Here is a 26891-nt window from a genome sequence, read left to right as displayed (position 1 = left end):
ATTAATTTTTGTTTTGACTCAAAGTACTCAAAGTTTATGGTTTATTCATACAAAGCTTCCAAATCAACCATTTTAAAGCACCACTGGCTGTGCTCTGCCCCTTCAAATCTTGTGGTGAGCCAGGGCGGTGTGCATTTAACTGGCAATGCTCCAAGGGAATGTCAGCACTTCCGGGGATGTCCCAGACATACAGAAAGCAACTGGGGAGCTCCTCGGCCCGTGGATTCCCTGCCAGCTGTATCCAAGCTGGGAGAGCCTGTCAGTTAAACGGAAATCCTCCAGCCACAGCCTGATTCAGTCACACAGATAGTTATAAATATCCTGTTTTGCACAACAAGTTTTGCAGAAGCAAGAGAATAACCAAAATCTGTTGTTATTATTATTACACTGACTTTCCTGCTCTTCACACATGCCAGATACCAGAAAGAAAAAGCCAGATACCAAACTGTGCAAACCCAAGAGTTTTCATTTGTTCTGCAGTGGTAACTAAATGTGTCTTTATTTCTCTTAAAGGCTGAACCAGAAACTGCTCCTCATCTCCTAAACATCCCTCCTACATGGAACAGACTCTGGGGACTGGTTTCCTTCAATAAGAACATCTGGGAACAGATGTTATGTTTGTCAGTTCTTACTCTGACTAGGGCCGTTGGAAGATACTGTTAGAATAACGGAACATTAGTGCTGGAAACAATCAGTGACCTTTTTCCCCCCTAATTTCCCATTCTGATGGGACTGGCTTTTAGCAAACCTGATTTCAAGCTACTTCTCTGACAGAGAGGAATGTTCTAACCTTTAGTGCCTCCATGCCAGCCTGGATAACTGGAGCGAAGATGGTCTCACTCTCGTTAGTGTCCGCAAACAGCTCTGGAATCTGGTCCAACAAGCTACAGAAGAGAAAGGATCAGTGTCTCAACTGGTCACTGTAAGGTAATCCCTAAACACACACATAGGAAATCTATATCAACATCTTCACATAGGAAGATGTTGATAATGAAACTTCATAGTGCAAAAAATAATACAAATTTTCCTTGTTCAATTTCATAGGATCCAAGCCAGAATAAAAGAAAATATGCAGTTTTTATTTCTATGAGATGCATTGTTTCAAAGTTTGCAACCTAAAGGAACATGCAATAAATAAAAAAAATAGCTAATCATTAAGTAGTTCTGGTGTGCTCTAAGGACTACAGAGTCTTAAGATCATATCCTGGTGCACATCATGCCTATTGCAAGAGCAAAATCACAATGTGGCTCAGAGCCTCACTCGTCTCCCAGCTCTGAGGCAGCATAGCTGAAAGGTGGTTTACACCTGGCCCACATAGCCTTTCCAGTTTGGCACCAGAAGGCCATAGCTATTGCTTTTTCTTTGCCTCAGAGGAGCAAACACAGGGCTTGAAGCATCTCCTGGTTTCTGAAGTATTTCAATAGATACCTGTATGCCCCCAAACCCAGCTGACTAAAAGGCATAACGCACATCAAAAGCGTTCACATCTTACTCTCATGAAGTATAACTGTACTTTACTTGGTAACAACTGATCGGGATTCCTCAAAGTCAACAAGGAAGCCATCGAGCAAAGGAACAAAAACTTCTGCCACATCTGTGACCACCATCATCTGAGGCTGAGCTAAGCTGCTTTTTACATTGAAGAAGTGAAGGACCTTGTTATAAGTGACAAAACCAACTCGAATTGCTGAGGATTCTTCTTGCTCTTCTCTGTAAGAAAAACAAAACCCAACTGGTTATAATTCTGAAATCCTGACCTTGCAATAAAAGCATCCCTTTGACATGCAACACCGTTCTCTGATCATTATCTGTACTGGGAACAACAAAGCAAACAACAACCAAGCAACTGTAATGGTCTCAATCTTTGCCTTACATCAAATTCAAACACCCCGATAAAATCAACTGCTCTATTGTTTACTCTTTATTGCTCTATTTACTCTTTCAACCCTATCCAATGGTGCATCCCATTCAAACAGTCAAAAATCCCAAAGATAAAGAATAAACCATGTTGACAACATGGCAGAGAAAGAACAGCACAGTTAGTTATGGAGCTTGCTGAGGACAAAGCGCTATACATACAGCACTTTGCTACTTCAAAGAGAAGCATCCACATCATCCCAGTCCCAAAGGTGTTACACACCAGGTGTTTGGGACCTTTATTCCAGATGTTGCTCTTACCAGTGTGACTGTGCACTGCCCCACTTCCATCAAATTCTATCATTGTTTTAAAGGCTAGCTTTAAGCAGCTAATTGTCTCTGTAGCTCACACTCTAGTTATTTTTGAAGACTCACAAGGAGGAACCTGATCCATATGCACAGAAATGCATTCAAATACTTTTTGGTTTTTATTTTTAATTATGTACCTGAAAATCATAATTACACAACTCATTAGTCTGGTTTTCTGAACTTCTAAACACATTTCTACAAACGCATTTCTCAGTATTTCTCAAAATGCAGTCAGGAAGGGAGTTCTTGTTTGGAACACAGGTTTGAGAACATCTGCTCTAAAACTTCAGCAATTCTTTTTCTGCACATATTCCTTTGGTACCCCAAGTCCTTCCTCTAAAATACACAAGCTCAAGGTGAATTACCTGAAGTGGGCTTTTTCCTCATGTGGGAACAGCAGAATATTTCTGCAGGTGTCTTTGCCCAGCAATGGAAAATGAACACATAGTGACCTCTGTGTCTAAGCAACATAGTAACATTTTCACCACCGATTTTGGCGGAATGTTTGTCTCCTTATGTTTGTCTTCTTTTAAATTAATATTATTTAAGCCAACAGAAAACTCTGAGGAAACTGAAGGGCCTGGCTTTCTTTTTTAAATTGCTTTTTTCAGTAGACATGAAAACTTGGGCACAAATTATTTCACAACAGATCTGTCAGTGTGCTGGTGAGAAGGATGAGTATGTCTATATTTTGCTTTCATTCCTCCTCTACTTGCCCTATTCAAGTTTCCAAACTGCCAAAAATGCTTTTTTTTACTCCACTCATGCCTCTTATTCTCTTCAGAGTCATGACCAGTCCTGATGGAAAGCTGTGAGATATGTCCAGGATAATACCAAATACTTGTGTCTCTAGTGTAATTTTCAGTGAAAAACTACTTGAGAGGTAGCCTTACATAGGCATCTGATAAAATAAACCCCCACCCTGGACCGGAATTTCTTTCTGGCACAAGGATCCCAGAAGGCCATAAGAAAAAATATTTTTAACATATGCCAGATTCTCCCAAGGATGTCTTCTCCCACCCTTCCTCACACTGCTCTCTCCATTTCCTAAGTCTGTTCTCCCTCTGCAAGCATTGTTATTTAGAAAGCATTTTCTTTTTGGATTTTTTTTATATGCCTTTATATGTAGACAAGAAACATCCTGTCTGCTTCGTTTTTCAGTCTTTCACTGCTCTCTTTTCCTTATGTGTCTGTGTTATTTAAACTCAATTGAAAACTACATTAATACACTAAAATACACTAAAATAATACAGTATCAATAATATGATGAGAAGTAACACTACTGCTGTGTTTCATGCTCACAAAGCACATGTGCTGTATTTCACAAAATCGTTGCTGCTTACAAGATGTGTTCTCTCAGATAGAAACCAGGACAGAAAAGTCTCACAGTGCAGCAAGAAGCCTTAAAAGTTTTGCTAATTAACAGTAAGAGCTAAAAATACAAGCCACCAGCACTACAGCTTTAGAGAGACTGGCTACTCCCGAGTATTCTGGTTTGGGTGTTTCCCTGTTTAATTCAATGAGAAAAGCAGGGCTCCAGCGAACACAACTGCCGCCAGTGAAGTGGAAGCTACGAGCTGTGACTGAGCTGATAACACCACTAGAGTTCGCTGCAAGAAAGGAAAAGAATACAAGCTCCATGTGCAGTAGCATGGCAGATTGTTTCTGTTCATACAGTAAGCCCAGACATCCAAGTGTAACAATTGCCAGCAGTGTTAAAAGTTAACATTTGGTCACTATCACTCAAAAAAGTCCTGTTCTGGAAATTCTGACATATTCCATAGCTTGCTTTTGCCTTTCAACATGCAAAGCTGCATGAGAAATGCAGTGTAGTGAGTTAAGCCAAGCACACTAATGCCTCTTTACCTTGGAAGTTTATCTAGTAGAATCTTCAGTTCATCACATATGAGTTTCACTAGGCCACTCTTTATGTTTCTGTATGATACATCAATCATGAAGATAAAAGCTGGTGGTTTAGGAGGCTTCTTGTCCTACACAGAAAAAAAAAAAGACCATTTACAGGGGAAATTAGACAGTGTCCTGTTACAAGGAAAAAATTTAGAGGTGGTACCATAAGACAAGGCAAATACAGTGTTCAGTTGTTTGGAAAAGGCTGTGAATTGTAAATAGTAACTACTGCAGAGAGCTGACATGTATTGGGTAAAGTGCAGCCACTATCACTGCAAAACAGCATCCTAATGGAATAAAATATGTAAAGGGTAACAGTTCATTAGATAAGATGAAGCATCAACTTTTTTGCTGGAACTCAAGTGCTTAAAAAAATTTGTATTTTGGCTTTTTTTGTACCCTTGCTTTCCTTAGGATGTTCCTCTTATCCACAGTGTAAGTGGCACACAAATCATGCATACACTACTGACACAAGTTTCTGTAAGTAAGAAAAAGTAAGGTTTGTTTAAAAAAAGAGTAATGCCAAGAGATGTACCTAGGAAGTTGATACAAATTGAAGAGAGTAAACATCACACCCGCTAAAATGGGTTTTCTTAGCTCCCATTAAATGAGTAGTAGTTATTATTCAGTGTCAAATTCAGGACAGCTTTCTCATTACAGATTCACTTCCTTCATATAGCGTTCTGACCTCTTAAATTATACTTGTTAAACTAAACCCTAGAAAAATTCCAGTTAAGAAAAATTAATCTAACCCTTGAATTATGATTTATCCCTAGTCCCTGGCAAACTTTAAACTAAACTGAACATTATACCCTTGATCTCACTCATTTGACTCATGCAAATAAGGCTTAATTCCAGCGAACCAAACCCAGGCAGTCTTTTTCAAAAGTGTTCTGTTTACTGTACTTGGATGCTTGTTTCAGAAACTGCACCAAAAACTGCTTCTAAACTCTTGTATCAGATCAGCATTTAGAAAGAATCTCTAAGTTCTGACAAATATATAGCAGAAACAAGGACTTGTGCTCTCACCACATCCGCTTAGCAGGAGTGCAATAATGCAAACCAGCTGGGATTTGTTAACATTCTTTGTAGCTGTTCATCCTTGTCATTTGATAAGCACAAAAGGAAATGACTTCTCAGTTCTGGTCTTGTACTGGATTTATAAAAGAAGGGAACCTCTGCAACTTGGAGCCAAATGAAAAGTGAATAACAAAATAATGCTACATTTAATGACTTAGCATTGCCAGTGCAGTGTTATTTTGTATGAGATTTCTTTTTTGCAACATTGCAGTAAGTCTGAGGCTCCATCTTTGTAGCAAGCAGGCAGACCAGATTGGATGACTTGTAGAGGAAACTCCCTGGTTTAAGATATGTGGCAGAAGTTGAGGCTTCAGGATCTGATGGAGCTTCACTGGATGTACACTAAATGTCCCACACTGTATTTCTGCAACATCTCCCTGCAATTCTCTCCTCCTTTGGGGTCTAACCCAGGTTTCAATCAAATCTTACAGTTCAGCTCAGAGATCTCACTGGATTTTGGAGCAGTACTCTAGTCAGCAAGCAGAACCAAACCAAACCAAGCAGAAAGAAATTATTAATTTTCTTCATAGCAGGATTAATTTGATGGTCTGAAGAAGATACTGGTAGTTACTTAAAGATTTTGTAGGACCCAGTTGCCTTTTCTAACCTTTTGATAGCCTCAGGTCCACTCACAGGAAAAAAAATTCTGCCAGATTCCAGCAAGAACTGAAAAATATGTCCGTGTTGCAGTCAGATGAAGTCACACTTGCAGTTTTGTAAAATGAGCTGAAGTTTGAAAATATTAAGTAATTTATGCTTTCAGAAGTATCAAATAGAGTTCTGTAATAAAACTAACTACAAATATTTAGAGTAACATGAGTGGGCTCTGGATTGAGCTCTTCAGTGAGTTGATATTAGAAGAGAGAACCAATTCCACTATAACTTATTGGTCAGAATCCTAAGCAGACTCTTGCCAGGAACAGATTCCAAGGTCAAATTGCCTTGCTAAGGTTTAGGTTTTAGGAAGGCAATTTAGGCATATGTTGGTCTTCAAAATCAGTAGAATCACATCTAAAATGCAACAATGCACCAGAATTCTAAAGCTATCCCCTGAACAGTGCAACATGCTGGGTAGGACCAAACATGTCTTGCTTAAAGACTGGTGATCCATGCTTTTGCTGCACTGCTTGTTGCTCTTACTTGCTTCTATCATGTTCTGCAGCACAAAAGAACAAATCCTTGTATTCTCCACACCTATCCATATTTCCTAGAATTGTCCTGGAAACATATGCAGCTTACAAGTGCATTTACTCTGAGGAGCTTGTTTGTTTTGCCATAACACTGTACACTGGTTTGCACACTGGCAGTACTCACTCGGCAATAATCCAAAGTAGCCACGTATTCATAAGATCCCAGGGACAGCTCAGGCCTTTCATAGTGATCTATCCGTCGACCCACGTGGTCCAGGTGTTGAAAGAAGAATGGGGGGACTACAAGTCAGCACAAGAGCAGGAAGAAACATTTAAAACTGAGGAAAGAGAGGAACAACACAACAAATCCTCTCTGCAGATGCGATATACTCCAAAGCGGTAAGAAATCAAGTGGGTTTGTACCAACAATTTACACAGAGCCAATCTTATGGTTCCTCAATGAATACTTATTCAGAATGCTTATTTTTCACATTTTTGCCTCTAGAAGTCCATGTGTTTGTGAGTGAGGGGAATATCAACCTAGTTTCCTAGCCATTTTTAGTCCTCATCAATGATTTTTTTTGGTAAGTGCTTTCAAACTAAGACACTGTAGTAATACCAACATGATTTAAAATGATACTGCAACTTAAATGTCTTTCTTAAAGTGCTCCCAATGCATCTAAATTTCCCTTTATGAGAGTTTAAATTGTTAACAAACAATGAAATTTATTATCTGCTATGCCTGCACAAACATTATAGAGTTTCAGGCAGCAAAGCAGTTGGAGGGAGTCTGACAAGGTTCACGTTTCAGAGTTGAAAAGATGACTGTATTAGGGAAAGCACCATACCCCTGTGATCCAGCTGAGGAAATCCAGCTTGATACAAATGTCTAGAAAGGCTAGTTCTGACAAAGATTTGGGGTTTCGCCAGGAGCACAAGAACAGTTATGAGTCACATGCAGCACACTTGAACAAATATGGCATGGTATCTTCTGTGAAAACCAACACGTGTCACAGTAAGATTAATAGATTATTTAACCACTTCACCCACAGTCATGCACAGGAAGAAGCTAACATGGGTCTAAATATTTGCTTCTTGCCGTAAATTTGCATTTCTTAAAGAAATTAATGTTTTCTTTCAGCATAAAAATTGCTTTCAACTCACAACACAAACAGTTCTCTATCCTGTGTTGTCACAATTTTTTTTAAAAAAAGTTTTGATCATACCAGATTGGACTTCATGAGTTGGCATTATTTTTCATATATTTTTTTAAACTGTACTGAACAAATGTTTCCCTCTACTATTCTTGGGAATTGATTTTTTTTTTTTTTAATTTGTGAAGTAAGTCTAGTTACTGCATCTCCCTAAACTATTTCTTATTAAATCACCAAGTCATGAAAATAATTTTAGGGATACGGTTTCTTTTTAGTCTTACAGAATTGCTACGAATCCCAGATTAGAGAAACACTACTCACCATCGTTTATACAGTTACAAAATCCACACTGGTACCTCCTGCCACCTTCAATGAACTGCATGAAGGGACACATGTAAGCTTTGCAGCGGTTGCACCGGACGGGGCCGGTCTCCCCATGGTTTACGAGATAAAGAGGTGTCTGTAGAGGAAGAAGTACAGAGAGAGAGCAATGTAAACATGAAGCCAAGGAGAGCTACAAAGAGTTAATTCAGATTGAACTCGCTAGAGACCACCTGATGAAGAGATCATTTATTGTTCAGCACTCATACAAAAGCTGTTGAGCCCCAGACATCCCCTCAGGGGCTAAATTCACAAGTTCATGGGCTGTATGCTGATGCTTATGAGAAAAAGAATAAGGATTCAGAGCAAAACCCCACAACTGAGCTTTGTAAGCACTCAAAGTTTAGGGCTCCAGGCTGAATTTCTCCAGCAAAGGGTAATTTTTACAGCTCACTAAGAAAAATCTGTTGGAGTCAGGTCTTTTGGCTTCTGTCAGATGAACTTTTCCTGAAGAAATCTACAGCTGCTTATCAATTGCCAAAGGGTATTTGCTGAGAAAGCCCTTAATACTTTGTCCTAAATGCTGCCTCCTGTGCTGCCTTGTTACATGCTACACTCCAGTTTAAATGATGCCAGGGTCACCAGCTAGAGGGGGAGATTTAGGAGAAACACTAATATTTATTGAAGGAAAGTACGTACAGCAAAAGTACAGTACCTCAAGCACTTGTCAGTTTAATTACACTGACCACGCTCACTTACAGCCCCTGCCAAAACCCACTAAGGGAAGACATTTTCCAGATGCCTCTTTCCATAAAAACTGCAGCAATTGAAAGATTCCTGTGATTGTTCTTAGAGTTAGCAAAGTCGTACTTGAAATCACTACAGAAATGGAAGTTTGCTCAATTATTCGTGAAACACTAATTTTTAATGTTTCTTTTCTTACTCCTTTCACTCCCAGCTAAGGTAGGAATAAGAAATGTCCAGAATTTGGACAGAGCAGGTCCCTACAAGAAGAACAATGCTGACAATGTCTTTCAATGCTAACATCACACTAGCACATTCTCTCTCTCTTTTTTTTTAATAATTACTCTGTCTCTTCTTAAGGAATGGGTGTATTTCATGATACACTTTATTATACACTTTCTTTTTACAATTTATTCTAGACTTTATTTTTACTGCTGGATAAGGATGCATTTTGCCAGAGATTTTCTACATACAAATAGGTTTTTACTACATGGGTTTTAAGTGCTCCACTCTGCTACACTGATATATTCTTTTACTTTGTGTTCTTTCCTCTACACAAATTGAGCTTAACCAAATTAACCAATAATACCAGCTGGCAAATATCAGGGTCATTTTTCAGACATGAAAGCCTTGGCCATGAAACTTGCTCATCAGCTACAATGGCTTAATAAGATTTAAAAGTTCTGGGTTTTGTTCATTACTTGGCAATTTTCTGATTATCATTCTGCTGTATTAGTTTAATGAGACCTGGATCTTGTTTGCAGTTAATATTATCATAACATCTAACCTGGTATGGGAAAAAAACAAGACTAAACCAGTTCCTGATGCATTTATACACATTGATGCAGTAACTTTTAACCTTGGTTTGATACATTTAATATTTAATACCTAAGAAAACTTACTCCCCAAAAATGTTCACATTTGATATATCAAAAGTAAAACTTTTACATAAAAGGCATAAACAAGAACAATTAAAAAATAAATGCCATGCAGTTCAGAGCCCAAGTATCTACATTCTTACACACATGTAATAAATTACCTTCTAAAAGACAAAAAAATAAAAGCAAAAAAAAAAAAAACCCAAGGAATAAGCCAACTAAAATGTATGTGACGGAATTAAGGAGTTTGTCTAACAATGAAAAATTTTTAGAACAGCCCTATTTGTCTCCTTAGTAATTCATTAATTGGAATTTTTAGAAAATAAATGAAATTTACATCTTAGTGTTTTCTTTAACACTTCAGAACGATACATCAATAATTCAAGTGTTTAATGGAAAAGTTATCTGTGTGATAACGGCAGAAAAACTCAGATCAAAAGCATCCAAAATCCACTTCTTGATGAGAACAACACAGTTATGAAAGAAATTTCATCTGCAAAAAGGTGTCTTCCAGTGCACTGCACTGTAGAGCCTGACATCCCACCACCCCATCAAGAGAAAGGAATTCCTATTTTTGTGTGCAAAATGCTATTGCACTTCCAAACATCAAAGTCATTTCTGTCATAGTAAAATAACTTTTTTTTAAAAAGTGGATTTCTGTGGGAATGTACAAAGGTAAGTAATACTGTGCTTGTAAAAAGTCCCAAGTTTAAATTAAGGGCACATAAATGCAGAAGACTAAAAAAAAAAAAAAAGAAAAAAAAATCATACTGAATGGGAAAGTCTTGTTTGATGTGCTCCACTCTCTGTAGATGGCACTGTACACCAGAGGAAAAAGCAGAGAGATCTCTTTATGTTCCCATCGAAATCAGTGGCAAAGGAAAGGGAAATGGGGTAAAATTTAATAAGAGGTTTTTTACATTTGGAAGGTTTTGTTTTTCTTCTTTTTTTTAAGTAAATGCAATACTGTTTCTTTTCTGTTTCCACCTACAAAGTATCAGCATTTTCTTTTTCTCTTGTCTCAGAAAGAATCAGTCTTGCTCGGAGGCACAACATTGTAATTTTAGGTTAAAGCAAAGAAGGATTGGGCAGAAGATGGAAAATGCTACAAGGGATCTGCACAAACTTTAATTTCTCTGTAACCTTGAGGCCCCACTGAAGTGCAAACCCTGCAAGCTGATCTGATAAACCATAACTTAACCCCAAATATAGCTGCAATAAGAGGAGTTTTATTTTGGAAATATTTCAGCAAGACCATCTCTCAGGAGTTAGAAAAACATCACAAAGCAACAGACAGACATTGGTGGCACAACTCCAAGATAAAACACATCCATAAAAATTTCCAAAGAGACTTGAACCTGCAATTTAAAGTCTGAGAAAGCTGAATTCCTAATGCTCACTATAAGAATGAAGTCCTGATGCTCCTGAGGGTTTTGCTCCTGCAAACCATCACCATATTCTTCTTGCAGGATCTGGACCACAGCTGCAAATTGTAAGTGTAGGAGTAAGGACTGTGCTAAAGCTCCAGATCATCATGGCACACCTCTGGGAAACATTGTAAAAAAAAATCCTAAGAGACATATCCTCTGGAGAGCAAGAGAGACACATACAGATACTGAAGAAAATGACCCATTTCTCAGAGAACAAAATAAACAGATCAGTGTCTCTATCACACCCTTATAGTGTAAGCAGTGCTTCTGGATTTGTTACTGACAGTTACATTGGTGAAAATCTAGTCACTAAAATAATCCTATGAACATTTCAAGATATGCTATACAACATAACTGTCTAATGAACAAAGGAGAAGACTTTGTCCAAGCATGGCACCACTGCCCCAGGAAAATGATGTGTTTAATCCGTACAGTAAAAAGATGACAAAAAACTCCACTGGATAATCAAAGAGAATTCTGAAATATAACACTGATGTTTTTGGAAAAAAAACAGGTCATGAACCATAGTGTCTCTGTTTCCTAGCACCATTGAAGGGGTTTGTTTTTTTTTCTACCATCATAGATTGCTTTTGAGAAAGATTAACCAGTCTACAAATAATCCCTTGGTTTTGAGTTGCTTTACTGATTCACATTAAAACATCAAGAAAGCATTTTCCTTTGTGATGTTTCCACTGTCTTTTATCAGAAGCCAGTCCCTCTGAAGGCAGGAGTTATTTTGCCTGTTCTTGGTTTTCAGATGTTGAACATGCTCAGCCTCCTCAGCTGATGACTCAGGCCAATTTGGACTATCTCAACTGTAAGGTTCACAGCAGGTTCAACTATTTTCTGTTTCACACTTCTTTTCCATGGGTTTCCTTGTTTGCTTGCAAGACTGCAGCAAGGCTAAAGCATCCCCCACGTGATGCAGGGTCTCCTGGCTCTAGCCTGGCTTTCACAGACCACACAAAAATGCCAAAAGCATGTTCAAACCTCCTTGCTCAAAGCCCCTCCAGGCCCAGGCTGCACATTCCTCTGCATACATAGCACTGCAAAACACACCATGGCATGGTAGCTGAATTTCAAGTGGACCCTGCACACAGGATATGATCCAGTCTGTGTATCATACCTCAGGCCATCCCTGAAATCCTTATTCAGCATTCCCTTTTTAAGGGGAATATAGCAATTAACTGAACAGAGTTGGCAGCGTGAAGAGCGTAAACACATACTACACTCTATTCAACATGAGAAGGACTCGTAAAAGTTTGAGGATGGGGGGAAATAAATGCAATAATGATAAAATGTTGGTGTAAAAAAATACCAAAACTAGTTTGCTTACTTCTTTAAAATTTCTGTATCGTACAAGGGACAGAAGGAGAGGGGGAAAAAGGACAAAAGTTCACTACCCATGCCTGAGAGAGGCATCCTAAGTTCTGCTGGTCATTGTCCCAGGGTGGGAGTCTCAAGTGTTAGCAAGGCAGTGCCCTGCAGCACCTCTTGGCTTTGCAGTGCTGACTCTCTTTGGATGCAGGCACAGGCTGTATCTCGAGGCAAGGCCAGCAGCCAGGATTAACTGATGACAGAAGCAGGAGTGTGACATTGGCTAATCAAGAAATGGTGCTGCACAACATGCTCCCACAATGTTAGCACTTGAAACCCATCAGGTCCCAGCCAGAGCTGTCTCAGCCCAGGGCACCCTCAACTCAGCAGGAGTGGGAGCTGCTGCAGAGGCACAAACCCACGGAGGAACAAGGGCCAGACAGAACTGCCCTAGGACAGCTTTGTTACTGCTGCTAGCACTCCTGAGGGGGATAAGCACATGCTCAATCACATGCCAGGGCTGAGGCTGTGGCTGTACCAATCCACAGCTCCACTTACCACCTTATCAGTATCACAGGTGGTCCAGCACTGCACTCCTTGTCTGAGACCTTAGTCAAGATTGCTACACTAGCTGTAAAACCACTGAAAAGAAAAACAGGCAAGGTTCAAAGAGCTTCTCTACAGGAATGGTAAGAAGTAATTACAAGGGATTAGCTTTGCTGGTCATAAGATTTTCACATTAAAATTAAAGTTGGATTTTCAGTGACATGATATCTGTCTGGCTTATTTTACAAAACCAAACAGAACTCTTAAAGATACCTCACTCAGGTATTATTTCTGTTTTTCTGCAAATCACTGCAGGAGAGCTCTAGAGAATCTTCAAAATGCCAGACTGAATTTGGGCATGAAATACTGATTTCTGGACAGGACCAGTCTCTTACTTTATGGTGCTGTATGATATATCAAGGTAAGTCTATCATATTTTTTTTATAAGATAGCTAAATAAATAATTAACACCACAGTTTAAAACATAGGCACAGCCTGTAAAATATAAAGATAATGGTTTACTTGGCACATCAATTATGTTTTAATAAGTCCAAGACCATTTAATGCATACAAAGCTGTGACCATTTCTATATCCTTAGGACAGGCAATAAAGCAACACTCCAAACAGTGCTCATGGAACATGCAGCTCTAGGTTTACAGAACAACTATTTCAGTTTATACATGAATCTAACTGTGCTATAGTGACTTTTGAAGCCACACTCTCCTAGAGGAAATTCTGTACCAGAACATTATCAATGTCATTCATATCCTCACAGTAACCACAAAACCAAAACCCCACATTGGATTTCAGATCCATTTTGGCCTGCTGGGCTATCACCAACTTTAGGGACCAATCAGGGAATTTTTCCTTTTTTACACACACACACATATAGGTAGATAGACAGATGTGTCTCTATATACATAATATATTTTATCAGCATATGAGAGAAAAGCGACTGCTGACCCAAGATCATGCATGAAAATCTTAGTGGAAGGTGTCCTTTTTTCTCAAAATCAGAGCTGTTTCTCTTTTGTTAGATGACATTACTTTGACTTTTTAAACTGACTTCTCATGTTTGCATTCCTGAGAACTTTCATAACAGGAGCTGTATGGCTCCTATTTTTGCACAGCCAAATACATTAAAAAAACTTTAATTAGGGAAAAAACACAGAAATGTTTAGGAGTATTTTAATTAGAGATGGAAAGAACAGTTCTGCTTAGGTGCAGCCTTTCCTGGACAATATTTACTAGTGAAAACACCTCTAAGGCTAATTCATTTATTTCCACTGAGATCAGTAAGAATTGGGCATAGTTAAAGCATCATGCTGCATTCCCAAGCCAACCAGAGCTAGCCAATTGCCACAGGAGAACTTAGAAAGTACAAGGAGAATTTTTGCTATGTGAACAAAAAGCAGCACTGAACAATTTCACCTCTGTAGCAAGGACATTTGGAATGAGTTTAATGCCCTTTATAAATAAGTCAAGTCCTTCCTAGGATGGTGGTTTGAAGGTCAATAGTAAACCTAACTGTTACTTCACAAATACCACATCAGGTCAGAATGTTCCCACTCTGAGTCTCTCTTTCATGAATACTTTTGCTTCTACAATAGCTGGGATGCTTCAAGCAAACTCCAGAACCTTCAAATATTAATAATACTTGTATGTGACTTTCTTTTATAGCACAGCTGGGTGTCACAACGGTGTGGAACTGAGTTACGGCAGTGTGCTGCTGTGGGCTGGGGTACAGTTAGTTTTCCTCATGGTGCCTGGAATGGGGCTGTGTTTTGGATCTATGTGTTACCTCCTGTGTTCAGCAGATGTTTCTGTTCCTGCTGAGCAGGGCTCACCCAGGGCCAAGGCCTTTCCTGCTTTCCACACTGCCACATTGTGAGGAGACACAGCCAGGAGAGCTGACCCCAACTGACCAGAGGGATATTCCACACCTATGGCCTCATGGTCAGTAAATAAAATGGGGGGAACAAGGAGGAATGGGGACACTTGGAATGATTATGTTTGTCTTCCCAAGGCATCATTACAGTGATGGGGCCCTGCTCTCCTGGAGATACCTGAACACCTGGGTGCCCATGGGAAGTGTGAACTAATGCCTTGATTTGACTTGCTGGCATGTGTGGCTTTTGCTTTCCCTATTAATCCTTGTCTCAAGGTTTGAGTTTTCCAGCTTTTACCCTTCCCATTCTCTCCCTGACCCCACTGGTGGGGGAGTGAACTGCCTGGGGTTAAACCATGAGATGAGGAAAGTAATCCTGTGAAGGACAGACATGCCCTGCTGAGGGGATGATCTGTGCCCCTATTTAGCAAGCACACAACTTCCATGTAATAACACACTTTACATGGTGGCACCCAAAATACAACACTGCATATATGCATAGATAAAAAAAATATGCAAGGAGAACTCCACTTTAAAAAGCAAAATACAAACCTTTCCTCTGGAACTTACTCAGTACCAGTGTGCTCTGACTCTGAAGTTTTCAAGGAATAGATCAATAGCCCAAGTGATTTTTAACTCGAGTGTCATTTTTGTTGGCAAAACAAATCATTAGTATTATTAGCCAGTTAATTAAATGGATATAACTATTACTTTTTATTTCCCTTTTGTATGTACTACTGCTTAGTAACACTTCTCTTCTGCCATTACAATCCTCAACGACAGTCACAGTCTCTGATTTACCAGAAACTGTAGTACATCACCCTTATAAGGGCTTCTTATCAGTTTAAATTTCAAATCTGTATGAAATCAGTCAGGAACTCTAATTTAAACATTAATAAAACTTATATAAATGTCACATTTTCAAGTCACTGTTCTCATCTCTATCAGAATTACAACCTTACCATAATAACAGTGGTGCAGGGACCAATATACCACAGAAGTATTTTAAAGGGTACATTTTAGGACTATTTTTCAATGTACACTAAAAACCAAAAGACAGATGAAAGTAAATGAGAAAATTTGCTTCACTTAGAAGAAGCTCCGCTGCAAAAGCCATTGCTAAACCTGTCTCTGAATGCTCATTCTAGTTACAGAGTGCAGTTACAGGCTAACAGAAAACTCCTTGATGATGAAGTCTTGGGAAGCAATCCAATTCCAAATGATTTACTATCAAGTGCAGACTAGCACAGGGCATGCTCTGTAACAAAAGCCTCATCTAATACAGAATTTATGCACCTCTAAATTAGGCATTGTGAAACCAAGCTTACAGACACTGATCTCCAGAGTGGTGTAACATTTTCTGGGTGAAGCACCTGCAGATGCTTGAGAGTTCTGGGCTCTCCACACCATGAATGGCAGTCTGGCACCTCAGAGGAGCTTAGCAAAACTCCCAGACATTAACCGGGCACTAGTAAGCTGAAAAAATTAAAATAAAACAGCTTTGGCAGAGCAACAAAGATTGCCCTGCCCCAAGCAGACTCAAAACTATGAGCCCAAAGTCTCAGTCCTCTCCCAAATGAGACCACCAAAAAGGATGCACTGGAAATGAGTTTATTTTAATACCTGGAAAATGTGTGTTTAGGCTCACACCAGCATGATATACAGCAATGTGTATTAAGGTACATATTACATATGCACTATGTTTTAGAACAAGCACAACAACCCAAAGACACTGACAAAATCATTCCCTGCTGGATCTTGGACAATCCAGACACCAGAACACACAAAATAATCCATACAGAGAGCAGGACAGAAGTGTCAACAGCAGTTCTTCAAGCAATTTCCTTGGAACTATTATCTTACTAGCATTATGGATAATTTTACAGTCTAACTCTGCTCTCGTGGAGGGATGTCATGACAGAGAGATGTCCTCATTTCTGTCAAACCAGCCACCATGCAGATAAGCATGACCTAGTTGATATAATGTAACCCTTTTGAAGGAAGAGCCTTTCAACAGAATCCCTTGTTAAAAGCTCTTAAATTAGCCAAGCTCCCATCCTCTAATCAGTAACAGCCTCCTGTGAATAAGTAACCACTGAAAGACAGAAATCAAAGGGCAAAACCCAAATAATGGCTTTTTACAGTGCATAGGTGTTATCAGCAAGCACCTCTGCTCCTCAGAGCCAGCTTATTAACACATTCCTAATAGAAAGGAGCCCTCAGCAAGATGTTTAGTTGGAATAATTTTATCTTGCAGACTCAGCATTCCTCACTCTCCTCAAAGCTCTGCACAAGCACATAACTGCTAATGAATCTGTGTGTGTGTGTGCAAACGTGTGCTTCAAGCTACAGCCACAGCCTGCCTGCCCTGCTCACTAGCTGTGAAATCAGGGACAGCAGAACCTGGGTCCTACGGAGTCCAAAGGAGACTGGAGGAACGTGAGGACTTCCCAACAAAAACTACACTGACAACATTGGATCACATTTTAGTTATCCACCTCATTCAATTTTTAGCTGCTGCCAACCTTACAACTCCATCTAGGAAACCATACAATCATCCCTGTAAAAATCATGGCTTTCTAAACAGCTTAGTCACATTGGGCCTCATCAAATTTCACTATTCTGAAAAGGTAAAATGGCTTTTACATGAACCAGCATTTCTGAGAAGCAATTCCATTATCTTAACTAATTAATTAGCTGAGGAGAAAATGGAAGCAAAATGTTAGATACCCACCAATGAATTTAAATAAATAGGAAAGAAGAATGACACAAAACTACTAAGGAACAAAGAAGGCAAATATCTAAAGCTATAGATAAGTATTTTGAATTGTTTATATTGGATTTTACAACATGGAATACTCTTTTAACTAACTTTTGATAGCAAGTAGTACTAATACTAAATCAAGATCACATGGTTTATTCAGGCTCTGGAAACATTCATCCATCTCCAAAACAAATTCATGCAGGGCTTGGTCTAAGGATGATAACTGTGAGAGCTAGTTTATTTTTATAGACTGTTGCTAAAGCACTGGTGAACTAAAAATAAGTTCTGTCAAACAATGATACTGTACTCTCAATCTATAACACACAAATACTTTCCATAGATCATCCAAATCAGGAGAGTGAAAATGAACTGTTATTTTTGAGAAATAATAAATATGGACATGGAAAGATAAGACTGAAATTTGTAGTGCTTTTAAGACACTGGCAGAGGAGGGAAGGCATGAATGTTTTAACAGCCTTTGTTTCCAGTGATAAATAGTGCACAGGCAATGTTCACGCGTTCATGATTTTCTAGATTGGCTGCAGGTTTTTTGTAGCAACCTCTATAAGACTGTGCCCTCCATGGATTTTCCCCCACTAACTTTCAGCTTGAGGGCTTTTCTGAAAAAATCCCTTTCACTTGTCCTTCTGAGGCGCAGTGCCTGCATGCCAAGTGCTGCTACCTCACCTGTTCTTGGGGTATCACACAGAACCCTACAACCGTCTTTACCCGGGGGTCTCCACTTATGCCTTAAATTCACTCTCATGTGTAATTTAACAGTTCTCAAGTAAAGACTCACTTGTGACCTTTTCCTCAGTGTGACCAATTACTGTCTCAACTTAAATTATGGCTTCTCTACAACACTCACAGTGCAGCTTTAGCAGGTTACATTTTTCTTTTTTTTCTTTCTCACTGCAGGGGCAAACCCTGGTTTTTTGAAGGGGTTCACTTGAAACATATTACATTTATTCAAAGACTTGCATGAGATCCTTTCCTGATCCTTTCATTTACCATCCTTATCCGCCAACATTATGATTTCACTTTCTGTTCTTATTTTCTCCTACAGAGATGACTTGTATCCTATTCTTTCCTAGAAACTAGAACTATCTGGTGTACACCTCTTCAAAATACATCCCTGTTCAATTTTTTGACAATTTTTAGTTCCTGACAATTTTTTTATCAGATCTTGGCTAAAATAAGTTTGAAAAAAAAATTCACTTTGCATGTTAATATTTCCACTTCATTTTTGGAGGCAGGACACCGGTCCCTCTGTGTAGATATTCCACTCAGCCAAAAAGAAACCACAGTGACTATTGAACTTAAATCTGCCTTTCAGACTTTCTGAAATCCCAAATTACCTTTACCTTTGGAAAACCTTCCAACTGAAAGTGTGGGAATACAGTCAAGTCACCAGATCCAAACCTTTTAGTTGAAAGCTCCCAGGATCTTTTATCTCCATCTTGTCTTGTATCCTTAGTCAAAGGAAGTAAATCCCCAGAACTCAATTTCCAGTTGAGTTACTGTCTCCATGAAGGAAATTGACAGTTCATTTTCTAAAACCAAAATCTACTACGTTTACAAGTCATCCACCCAAACTGTGACAGTGCTCAATTAAGAGAGGAAGATCTGTACAACTGGGCTCTCCATTTCATACATATCCCTAATTCTGTTACTGCAGAAGACTTAGCTATTTCTCTTTTTTCTTAACTAAATTTTTGCTGTAGTTATTGTATAAAACATGCTGTATATCAAGAAATAAAGAAATTAAGACATTTTCACATTGTAACCCAATAGCCAGTGACGAGCATCACCTGTAGACACTGTTAAAAGGCACTGTCTCTAAAATAGGGTGGATAGTCTGAAACAAAGAACTTTCTGTGCCTTGCAGTCACCAGTTTCAGGCAGAACACACCATACTAGTAAGTTCAGAAACAGAATAAGGACGAATAAGCCCCTAAATGTATTTTACCTCTATAAAAAGCCCAGTTCTTTCAAATTAAGTGGCTTTTCAAAATTAAAGTAGTTATAAATCCCATATGGAAGACCATTTTTATTAGGATATCTTAAGAGTAAGATCTTATTTTGGCAGCAGCAGTGAAGACAAAGGGCACACGCAAGCCATGGAAAAACTGCCTCAGCTAAGACTGCCCAGCTCTTCCCACTCTAACCCTATCTCCTTAGTTCTTACAATTTGACCAAGCTATAATTGTTCTGACTAGAATTTTCCACACTGGGCTTTTGCCAATTTTGAGAGACATTTTTCAGGCTCCTCCAAAGGAGAGACTAGGGAAAAACATACTGCTCCTTATGGATTAATGAGCCCCACTGACCTTTCCAACAACTCAAGAGCATTAACACTTCACAACGGGTGGGTCACCAAGCACATCTTCTTGCCAACCCCAGGAAAACTCCCCTGAACTTGGCTGAGGACAAATGTTTGAACATACTGCAAATTTATGTATGCAGAAGAGATTCAGATTTTAGCAACTCATTGATCACTCTGTCCAAACACAACGCTGGAGACAAGGAAGCCATGTGTGGGAAAGATAAAGGGCTAGAGGCAGATTCTGAGTGCAAGATGCACAAATGATGAGCCAACATGAAAATGGATTTTGTAAGTGCCACCTGGGCACAGAAACTGGGATCAAGGGTGGTAAAGTGCAAAGGTTGGCTGATAAAGTGAAGTGGTGGAGAAGCGACAGCAGGAGTTTCATCTAGGAGAAAATGCAGGGGGGGCAACAAGCCAAGTGTGCACATTTCGCTCAAGAACTGGAATGAAACCCGAAGTTGCTGTCTAGCAGAATAATGGTGAGACTTTGTATCTGCAGAGCCATCAGTAATACATCCTATTTCCCTGTGGACCACAGAGAAGATAACTACAATCTACCCTGCTGAAATAAGGCTCTCAATTCAAACTACAGAGGTCTGCTGGATTGGAAGTTATCCATCCTGATAAAGAGCAACATCTGCTTTTTCCCAATGTATATTTAAAAAAAAAAAAAACTACCAAGAATTTATAAGCAATAAAACAAAGTTAAAGAAATATCAGACTGCAAAACCAAGCACTGAATGTCTTAGCAATTTTAATTAGGCTTTCCTGTGCAGGCAGTTTATGAGGAGTTTTTGAAGACACAATCACATACTATAACTGATGAAATCCCTGCTTTTTCCCCCATGACACAGCACTTTGGAGTAAATCAATGTCAGACATGAAAAGAAAATGCGTTCTGCAGACCTTGCAGAATTTAGAAGCAATGGAGGACACAGCAGATGGAAGACCAAGCAAGATAATCCCACAGATGATGTAGCTAAATGCTGCACTTTAAAAATGGATTTATCCCTGACACTGATAGAATCCTCTAGGGGTGCCAGGAAACCTGGGTAATTGTTTTAAGACCAGAGAATACTGCAGAAAATATCTGCAGAAGAACTAGGGTTATGTTTTGAGTATGGAGGGTCATTAGAGATGGTTATGTGAGAAAAGCTTAGTGCCTTCAAATGAGTGCTAAAAATGGCTGGTTACATTTATCTTCTTTCTATGACTCAGCTCATCCAAGTAGAAACCCAATTATCTTTTTGGTCTGTTGTGGAAATTATTTTGTAAAGACCTCAATGGAAAAATGTGTTTCTTCAAATCTAACTCTGCACATTTTAAAATTAACTTCATACAGTTTGTGGTCATCCTCTTTTAATACCTCTGCCTGAAACTACAGAGTTCCAGCAGAGTAAGCAACTGTCAAACTGGCATAAACTAGAGGCAGTTGGGGAAACACCAGGAATCCAGGGGAGCCATCACTCCTGTACCTTTTCCAAATGAAAACTTTTGTCCTTTGAAGTTACACCACGACCCAAGCACCCCTCAGTCGTCTGCCACCTCTTTACGGTCGTACCAATTGACAGTCTGAGCTAAAACACGGCATTCACAGAGGAACACATCTGCACTGCTCTGGAGGCAGAAGCCCGAGGACTGGTGCTCAGTACACCCTACCTCGTTTGGCGGCACAGCGGCAAAGGGCTGGATGACGGCTGCCAGGGGGATGCGGGCCTGCTTGGCCATGTCCGACGTCAGCGGGAAGCAGTAGGTGGTGCAGCGGATGTACCGGGGGCTGGCGTGGCCTGCCAAACACAGCAGAGCAGAATGAAAGGCTGCCAGAAGGAACCTGCCCGCCTCAGCACAGAGCAGGAAAACCAGAACAACACAAAGCAACAAGTGCGTGTTACATTAAATACATGCCTGCTTTTCCTCCCATGTAGGCTTCTACCCATCTTTCCTCTTTATATCCCAGCCCATTGCCCCTCCCTCTGGTTAAATATTTTCTACCTGAGTTTAAAGCAGAGATTTAAACATAACAAGAATAAGCCAACAATTACTAGCAAGAAAAATCTCAGTAGAGATTCCTTGGAAGCAACCCATATCTAGGATCTTAGAAGAAAATATGGATGATATCCCAGTGGACATGCCAACACTGTACATAAAGGGACGAGGCAGACTGATATCTACTGTTAACACTGCTCTAATGACCTACCTCTGATTCAGAAAACACTGTGCATGTCTTAACATCACCATGCTCACCTACATTGCAAAATACAGGGTGCAGAGTCACCACCACACTTCCAAGAGGACACTCAGCACAGGTCCCTCAAAGAGAAACATCTGTGTGTTGCAGCCAAGAGCACTGAAAAGAGTTCAGGAATCACCTTCCTGATGCTCCCTTTGTAAGCAACAAATTGCAGCTCTACTCAGTTTCTTGAAAGGAATTTCTTGGATCATCAGAATGGATTTATCCCATTCTCAGATAATGCCAAAAAATCTCAGTGTGTTTGTACATATTATACAGTTTATCTCAGCATTGATAAATTACTGCTGGGCTGAATAACACCACGAGTTTAACCTGTATTAAAATATTGAGCCTGCTGTCAAGAGCAGCATGTGGAAGACTGTAATCCCAGGCTCCAGGCAGAAGCAAAGGCAAATAAATTTTTCCTATGGCCAGCGTATATCAACTAGACAACTTGCACACTGCCTCTCACTTGAATAGAAATTCGTATCTTAAAAGGTAACAGTGCTAGTCTAGTCTTACTGCTTCTTCTAATGTCCACCTTTTAAATTTTCAGAATAATCCAGAAAGGATTTTCAACTTGAAATGTAACACCTTAAAAATTTTTAAGTTAAAAAGGAAAGTTGTCTCAATTATTAATTTTCTTTGAAAGGCCAGGAAAGGTAGAGAAGGTGTTAAGCCAACGTGTAAGAACTCCCACTTCTCTCCTCCCCCCTTATTTTCTGTTCAAAGGAAGTTTGCAATTTCATGTACAATTTAGAGCGAATACGATCATTTTCAGATGTGAAATCTGAGAATTTATTCTTTGTTTTATTTAATTATATTAGATTTCCCCTAAAAAGACTCCCAAAGCAGTAACAAGGACAGTTACCTTGGTCCTGGATCACGCAGTTGGTGGTGACGAGGGGAGGAACCTGTCCTCTTGTGTTTGTGGCATAAATCTGCCCTCCCCTGGCAGCCTTATCATTCTCAATTACTTGAATCTGATGAATAAGAAGCAAGAACAATATGAGGAAGGTAAGTCATGCATTTAGCTACGCTCATGAACAGCCTAAGATCTACACTAAATAAGACTTTGGTTGAAGCCTCATTTATAACAATTTACAATATAATGTCATGACATATTCATGGAGCTGACTTTGCTGTCCAAATTCCTTTCCCATATGCTGCTCACTGTTTCTTCTGTATGATCCCTACTCAGGTTTAAGGCTGACACTTTTCAGGATATAACCAAAGTTACATAAAGCTGTATTTTGTTCTACACCAGAAATCCAGTCACTGATCCATCATTCCTCCTCTTTCCTCAGCAACCTGGTTTGGAGTGCAGCCAAACAGCACTCCAGTGGGAGGCAAGAGGAATGAGATAGGGATTTTCTCAAACTGCCTTTGCCACTGCTGCTGGTACCTCATGGAATTGTGTCTTTACACTGCACATGAACTTCTAATAGTAACTAGGTAACTTCAGAAGCCTCTACTGGAAAGCAAACAGAGAAGAAAAATTAAATTAGTTGCATGGAGTCTACTGATCAACATCCAAGAGGTATTTCCTAACACTGAAAATAGTCTGGGGCCTATATTTTTTGTTTCACCAATAAAGTTTTCTGTAGTGCAATTTAAATATACAAGACATTCCTCAGAGAGCTTGTTAGATCTTCTGCTTGATTACTTTTCCCTGCTTCCTTGGCTTGTATACTTATAGCTAACTCTTGCAATTGGAAGAAAAAAGGTTTTGCTCTAAAGAGGTCCACTGGCTGAAGAAAGCAAACCACTCAGAGACTTAGCTCTGCAAAGGATCAATGTGCCACGGTATTCTGCAGCTAACTGACCTAAATATATCATTGTTCTTGGAAATAATTGTTGACAAAGTCCAGATGCCAGTTTTCATAGATGTTGTCCGGGTACATATCACCCTCTAACATATATAAGAGAAATATAAATCAACAATGGCTACAGATAAGAAGTAAATTTATCTGGCAACACTACTATAATTATATAATTTAAATATAACAACCGAAATACACATGGTCATACTTATTCCTCATTCTGAATTAGCTTTTTGTCCTTTACAGACGTTGACCCAGATCATGTTTCTTTTAAACATTCATTCTGATCCTCTCTGTAAGGCTTAAACAAACCTTTTAACCTATTTTAACATGGCTGTTGTAGTCAAGGCTGTTTATACTGTGTGCATAATTGAAACAAGACATCAGCCCATGTTTCATGCCAGACCTCCTTCTCTCTCTGCCTTTTTTTTTTTAATTAGACAAGATCATTTTATCCCTCTACTGTAAAAAGCATTGCACTGAAACACTAGGAATGACTGACTTAAGGGCATTTGTTATTTATTCAGACACTTGATTCAGGGGGTTTTTTACACAGTGCTTTTCAGTTTAAAAATGCCTTTAATGAGGCAATTGCAGTTGTTACATTAACCCCTAAGGGATTATCAACAAGTATTTTTTCCAAAGTTACGGGGTGGGGGGGTTTGCATCAAATTCGTCACTGGGTAAAAAAATCTTTTCTAGAAGAACAAAAGAATACCCCAATTTAAAGAAACAGGACAGTTACATAGTAGGCAGGGTGAGACTTTTGCAAAACTGTTTCTCCTGTACAGCAAACCTGCCTCAGCAAGAAATCTAAGATTCCTTCACCCAGACTAGCCTGCTGTGCAGTGGTGAAAACAATTTTTTAAACAGAAAGTTCTAGGTTTAAGCTGCTTCAAGAATTCTGACTCTCTGATGACCTTTTGACCTGTCCAGATGATTGCCAGAACCACTCTAAGTGTGGGCACCAGAACATTTTCTCCATGAGTTCAGCACACTATTGCTTTCTATTTCCATCAGCTGTTTCCAATAAATAAGTTAAATGCTGCCTGTGCCTGACCAGCCCTTTCTTTGCATACCAATTACACTACTTTATTTTAGGAAGATGGATACAACCATAACCTTCTTTTCTCTAGAACCATCCTAAGAAGAGACACTGTCCCACCAGTGCATGTTGAGCTGAGACTCTTCAGCCTGTATGAATCTTAAGCATCAGGTGTATTCCAGGCTACTGAAATCTTTACAAGGCCACAGCAACAGGAAGTATGACTCAGGCAAATAATTCTAGTTGCCTGAGAAACTCTTGAAAGCAAAAGGTGAAGTGGTTTCTGAGCATGTGACTTCTCAGTGTTGCCAGGACTGCACTTCCAAAGTTCATGTACCGGTATTGTGTACAAATCCTACTTCTGCTGTCTGTTACTAAGTTCAAGCCTTCAAACTTTTCAGAGTGAAAAGGAAAGATGATAAGCTACAGTGAACACAAGTAGTTCTTCAGTACTGGTCACTGTCTCATTAAGAAACCTGTTGAGAATTCCTACTGAAGTATATCCTATAAGGTATTTGGGACATACTCATGTATGAGTGTCCCATGTTAGATGAAGTTATAAAACTTCTTCAGTACTCAAACTAATTTCATACACTAATTGATCCAAAACTGACAGCACAGAGTACAAAAGTATGTTATGAAAACCTCACCCAGCTATAATGAACACAATGTTAGCATTTGTCATTCCTTCATCTTAAATGAGCAGGAAGTTACATTTATTAAAAACTAGAGCCATGTTACTTACTGGGCTTGGAATAGAGTCAGGATCAAGCTTCTTCTGTGGTGGGCCTGAGAGCTGTGCTGGACCACCAGGAAAAGCACCAGGATAGGACAGTTGAGATGCTGCCATCTGAGGACCATAGTTTGCTGCAGAGTTATAAATGACAATTTGAAGTATTTAAGTTCCATTATCAATGCTTAGCATCAGCTTCTGCCTGCAATTAATTGTTACTCAGCTAAGTGCAACTCCTCCTTCCCCTCTGTTTTCAGCAACTAAAAGAAATACATTTCTGTGGCTCAGTTTGGTTTTGGTTTGTGTTTTTAGAAAGTAAGAACAACACCAGATGTGACAACTCTGGCTCCAAAGTTTTCAGGTTTATGTCAAGTAGGACATTGTTAGTATGAGATTAGTAGAGATTACCACAGCTACTCATGCTAGGCCATTACCTCACTGAGAATCTCTCCACTAACATCAGTCAATGCAAACTAATATTACTGGCTGCCTTTCAGCAATCCATTATTGCTATAGCAAAGCATTTTTGAAAGCTGCTTGTGACAGTACTACAAGACAGAAAACAGCCTATACCTTTACAGAGTGTAAGAAAAACCCCTTCCTGTAGTATGTTGTGTCTTTACCAATTACTAACCACTAATTCTGTTTCTGACCCAAATTAATCTTTTTCTTGTTACAGTCTCAACAGAGTGCTAAACTTGTCAGAAAAAGCAGAGCCTGTCTCAACTGTACTGACTGACAATGCACATCCTCCCCTTCTACAGAAAGGGAACTCATACTTCATGTTTCCCAGTCAGCTGAAGATTCAGTTATGAATGGACACAGTTCCACCACTGATTGTGCCTGCACACTTTGTTTTCAACCACATAACAAACTTCCTTCCCTACCTTGCTGAGGATGATATCCAGGCCCTGGAGGCTGTCCTGGAAGGTGTTGCAAGTTAGGATTTGGAGGGACAGGTCCAGGGATTCCACCCTGCCTGGCCATAGGAGGCAATGCTGGCTGAGCACAAAGGCCATTAACACTGTTTGCTGGTGGAGGAGGCAGCTGTGGTGCAGGTGGCAAACCCATCTGCTGCTGGGCTGAGGGCAGCACTTGTGGGCCCTGGAAAGCCACCGGATGCCCGGGAGACGCGCCAGAGCTCGGAGCAGTGCCAGGACCTGAGCGAGAAACAACGTCAGGTGAGTTGGAAATGACAACCTACCAAACCTGTGTCAAAGGTGCTCTGGTTCTGCTCAATACATTTCTATAGCATACAGGCAATACCGGATCCCATACTGACAACGCTGCCTTATGGGACTCTGTGTGTCTGATCACATAACAAATCATGGTTTGAGTCTCAG

The 26891-nt window shown here is 39.6% G+C and overlaps 1 protein-coding gene across 7 annotated transcripts in view; it reads right to left on the bottom strand.

Moving 5' to 3' along the window:
• The window catches only part of SEC24D (SEC24 homolog D, COPII component), a 157151-nt gene that overhangs the window by 8756 nt on the left and 121504 nt on the right, over nt 1-26891 (bottom strand). For all 7 annotated transcript variants that reach the window (XM_021554979.4, XM_085579331.1, XM_085579333.1 and 4 more), the window contains 9 exons: nt 26436-26708; nt 25561-25682; nt 22819-22930; nt 21377-21504; nt 7821-7959; nt 6530-6645; nt 4094-4218; nt 1520-1711; nt 791-884 (listed from right to left, as the gene is read on the bottom strand). In XM_021554979.4, the coding sequence (XP_021410654.2) occupies nt 791-884; nt 1520-1711; nt 4094-4218; nt 6530-6645; nt 7821-7959; nt 21377-21504; nt 22819-22930; nt 25561-25682; nt 26436-26708 (1301 nt within the window). The remainder of the gene's footprint in view (nt 1-790; nt 885-1519; nt 1712-4093; nt 4219-6529; nt 6646-7820; nt 7960-21376; nt 21505-22818; nt 22931-25560; nt 25683-26435; nt 26709-26891) is intronic.

Source organism: Lonchura striata, chromosome 4 (genome assembly GCF_050655825.1).
Source record: "Lonchura striata isolate lonStrDom1 chromosome 4, ASM5065582v1, whole genome shotgun sequence".
Taxonomy (NCBI): Eukaryota; Metazoa; Chordata; class Aves; order Passeriformes; family Estrildidae; genus Lonchura; species Lonchura striata.
The sequence above is the reverse complement of the archived record's forward strand: the minus strand, read 5'-3'. Positions and strand labels throughout refer to the sequence as shown.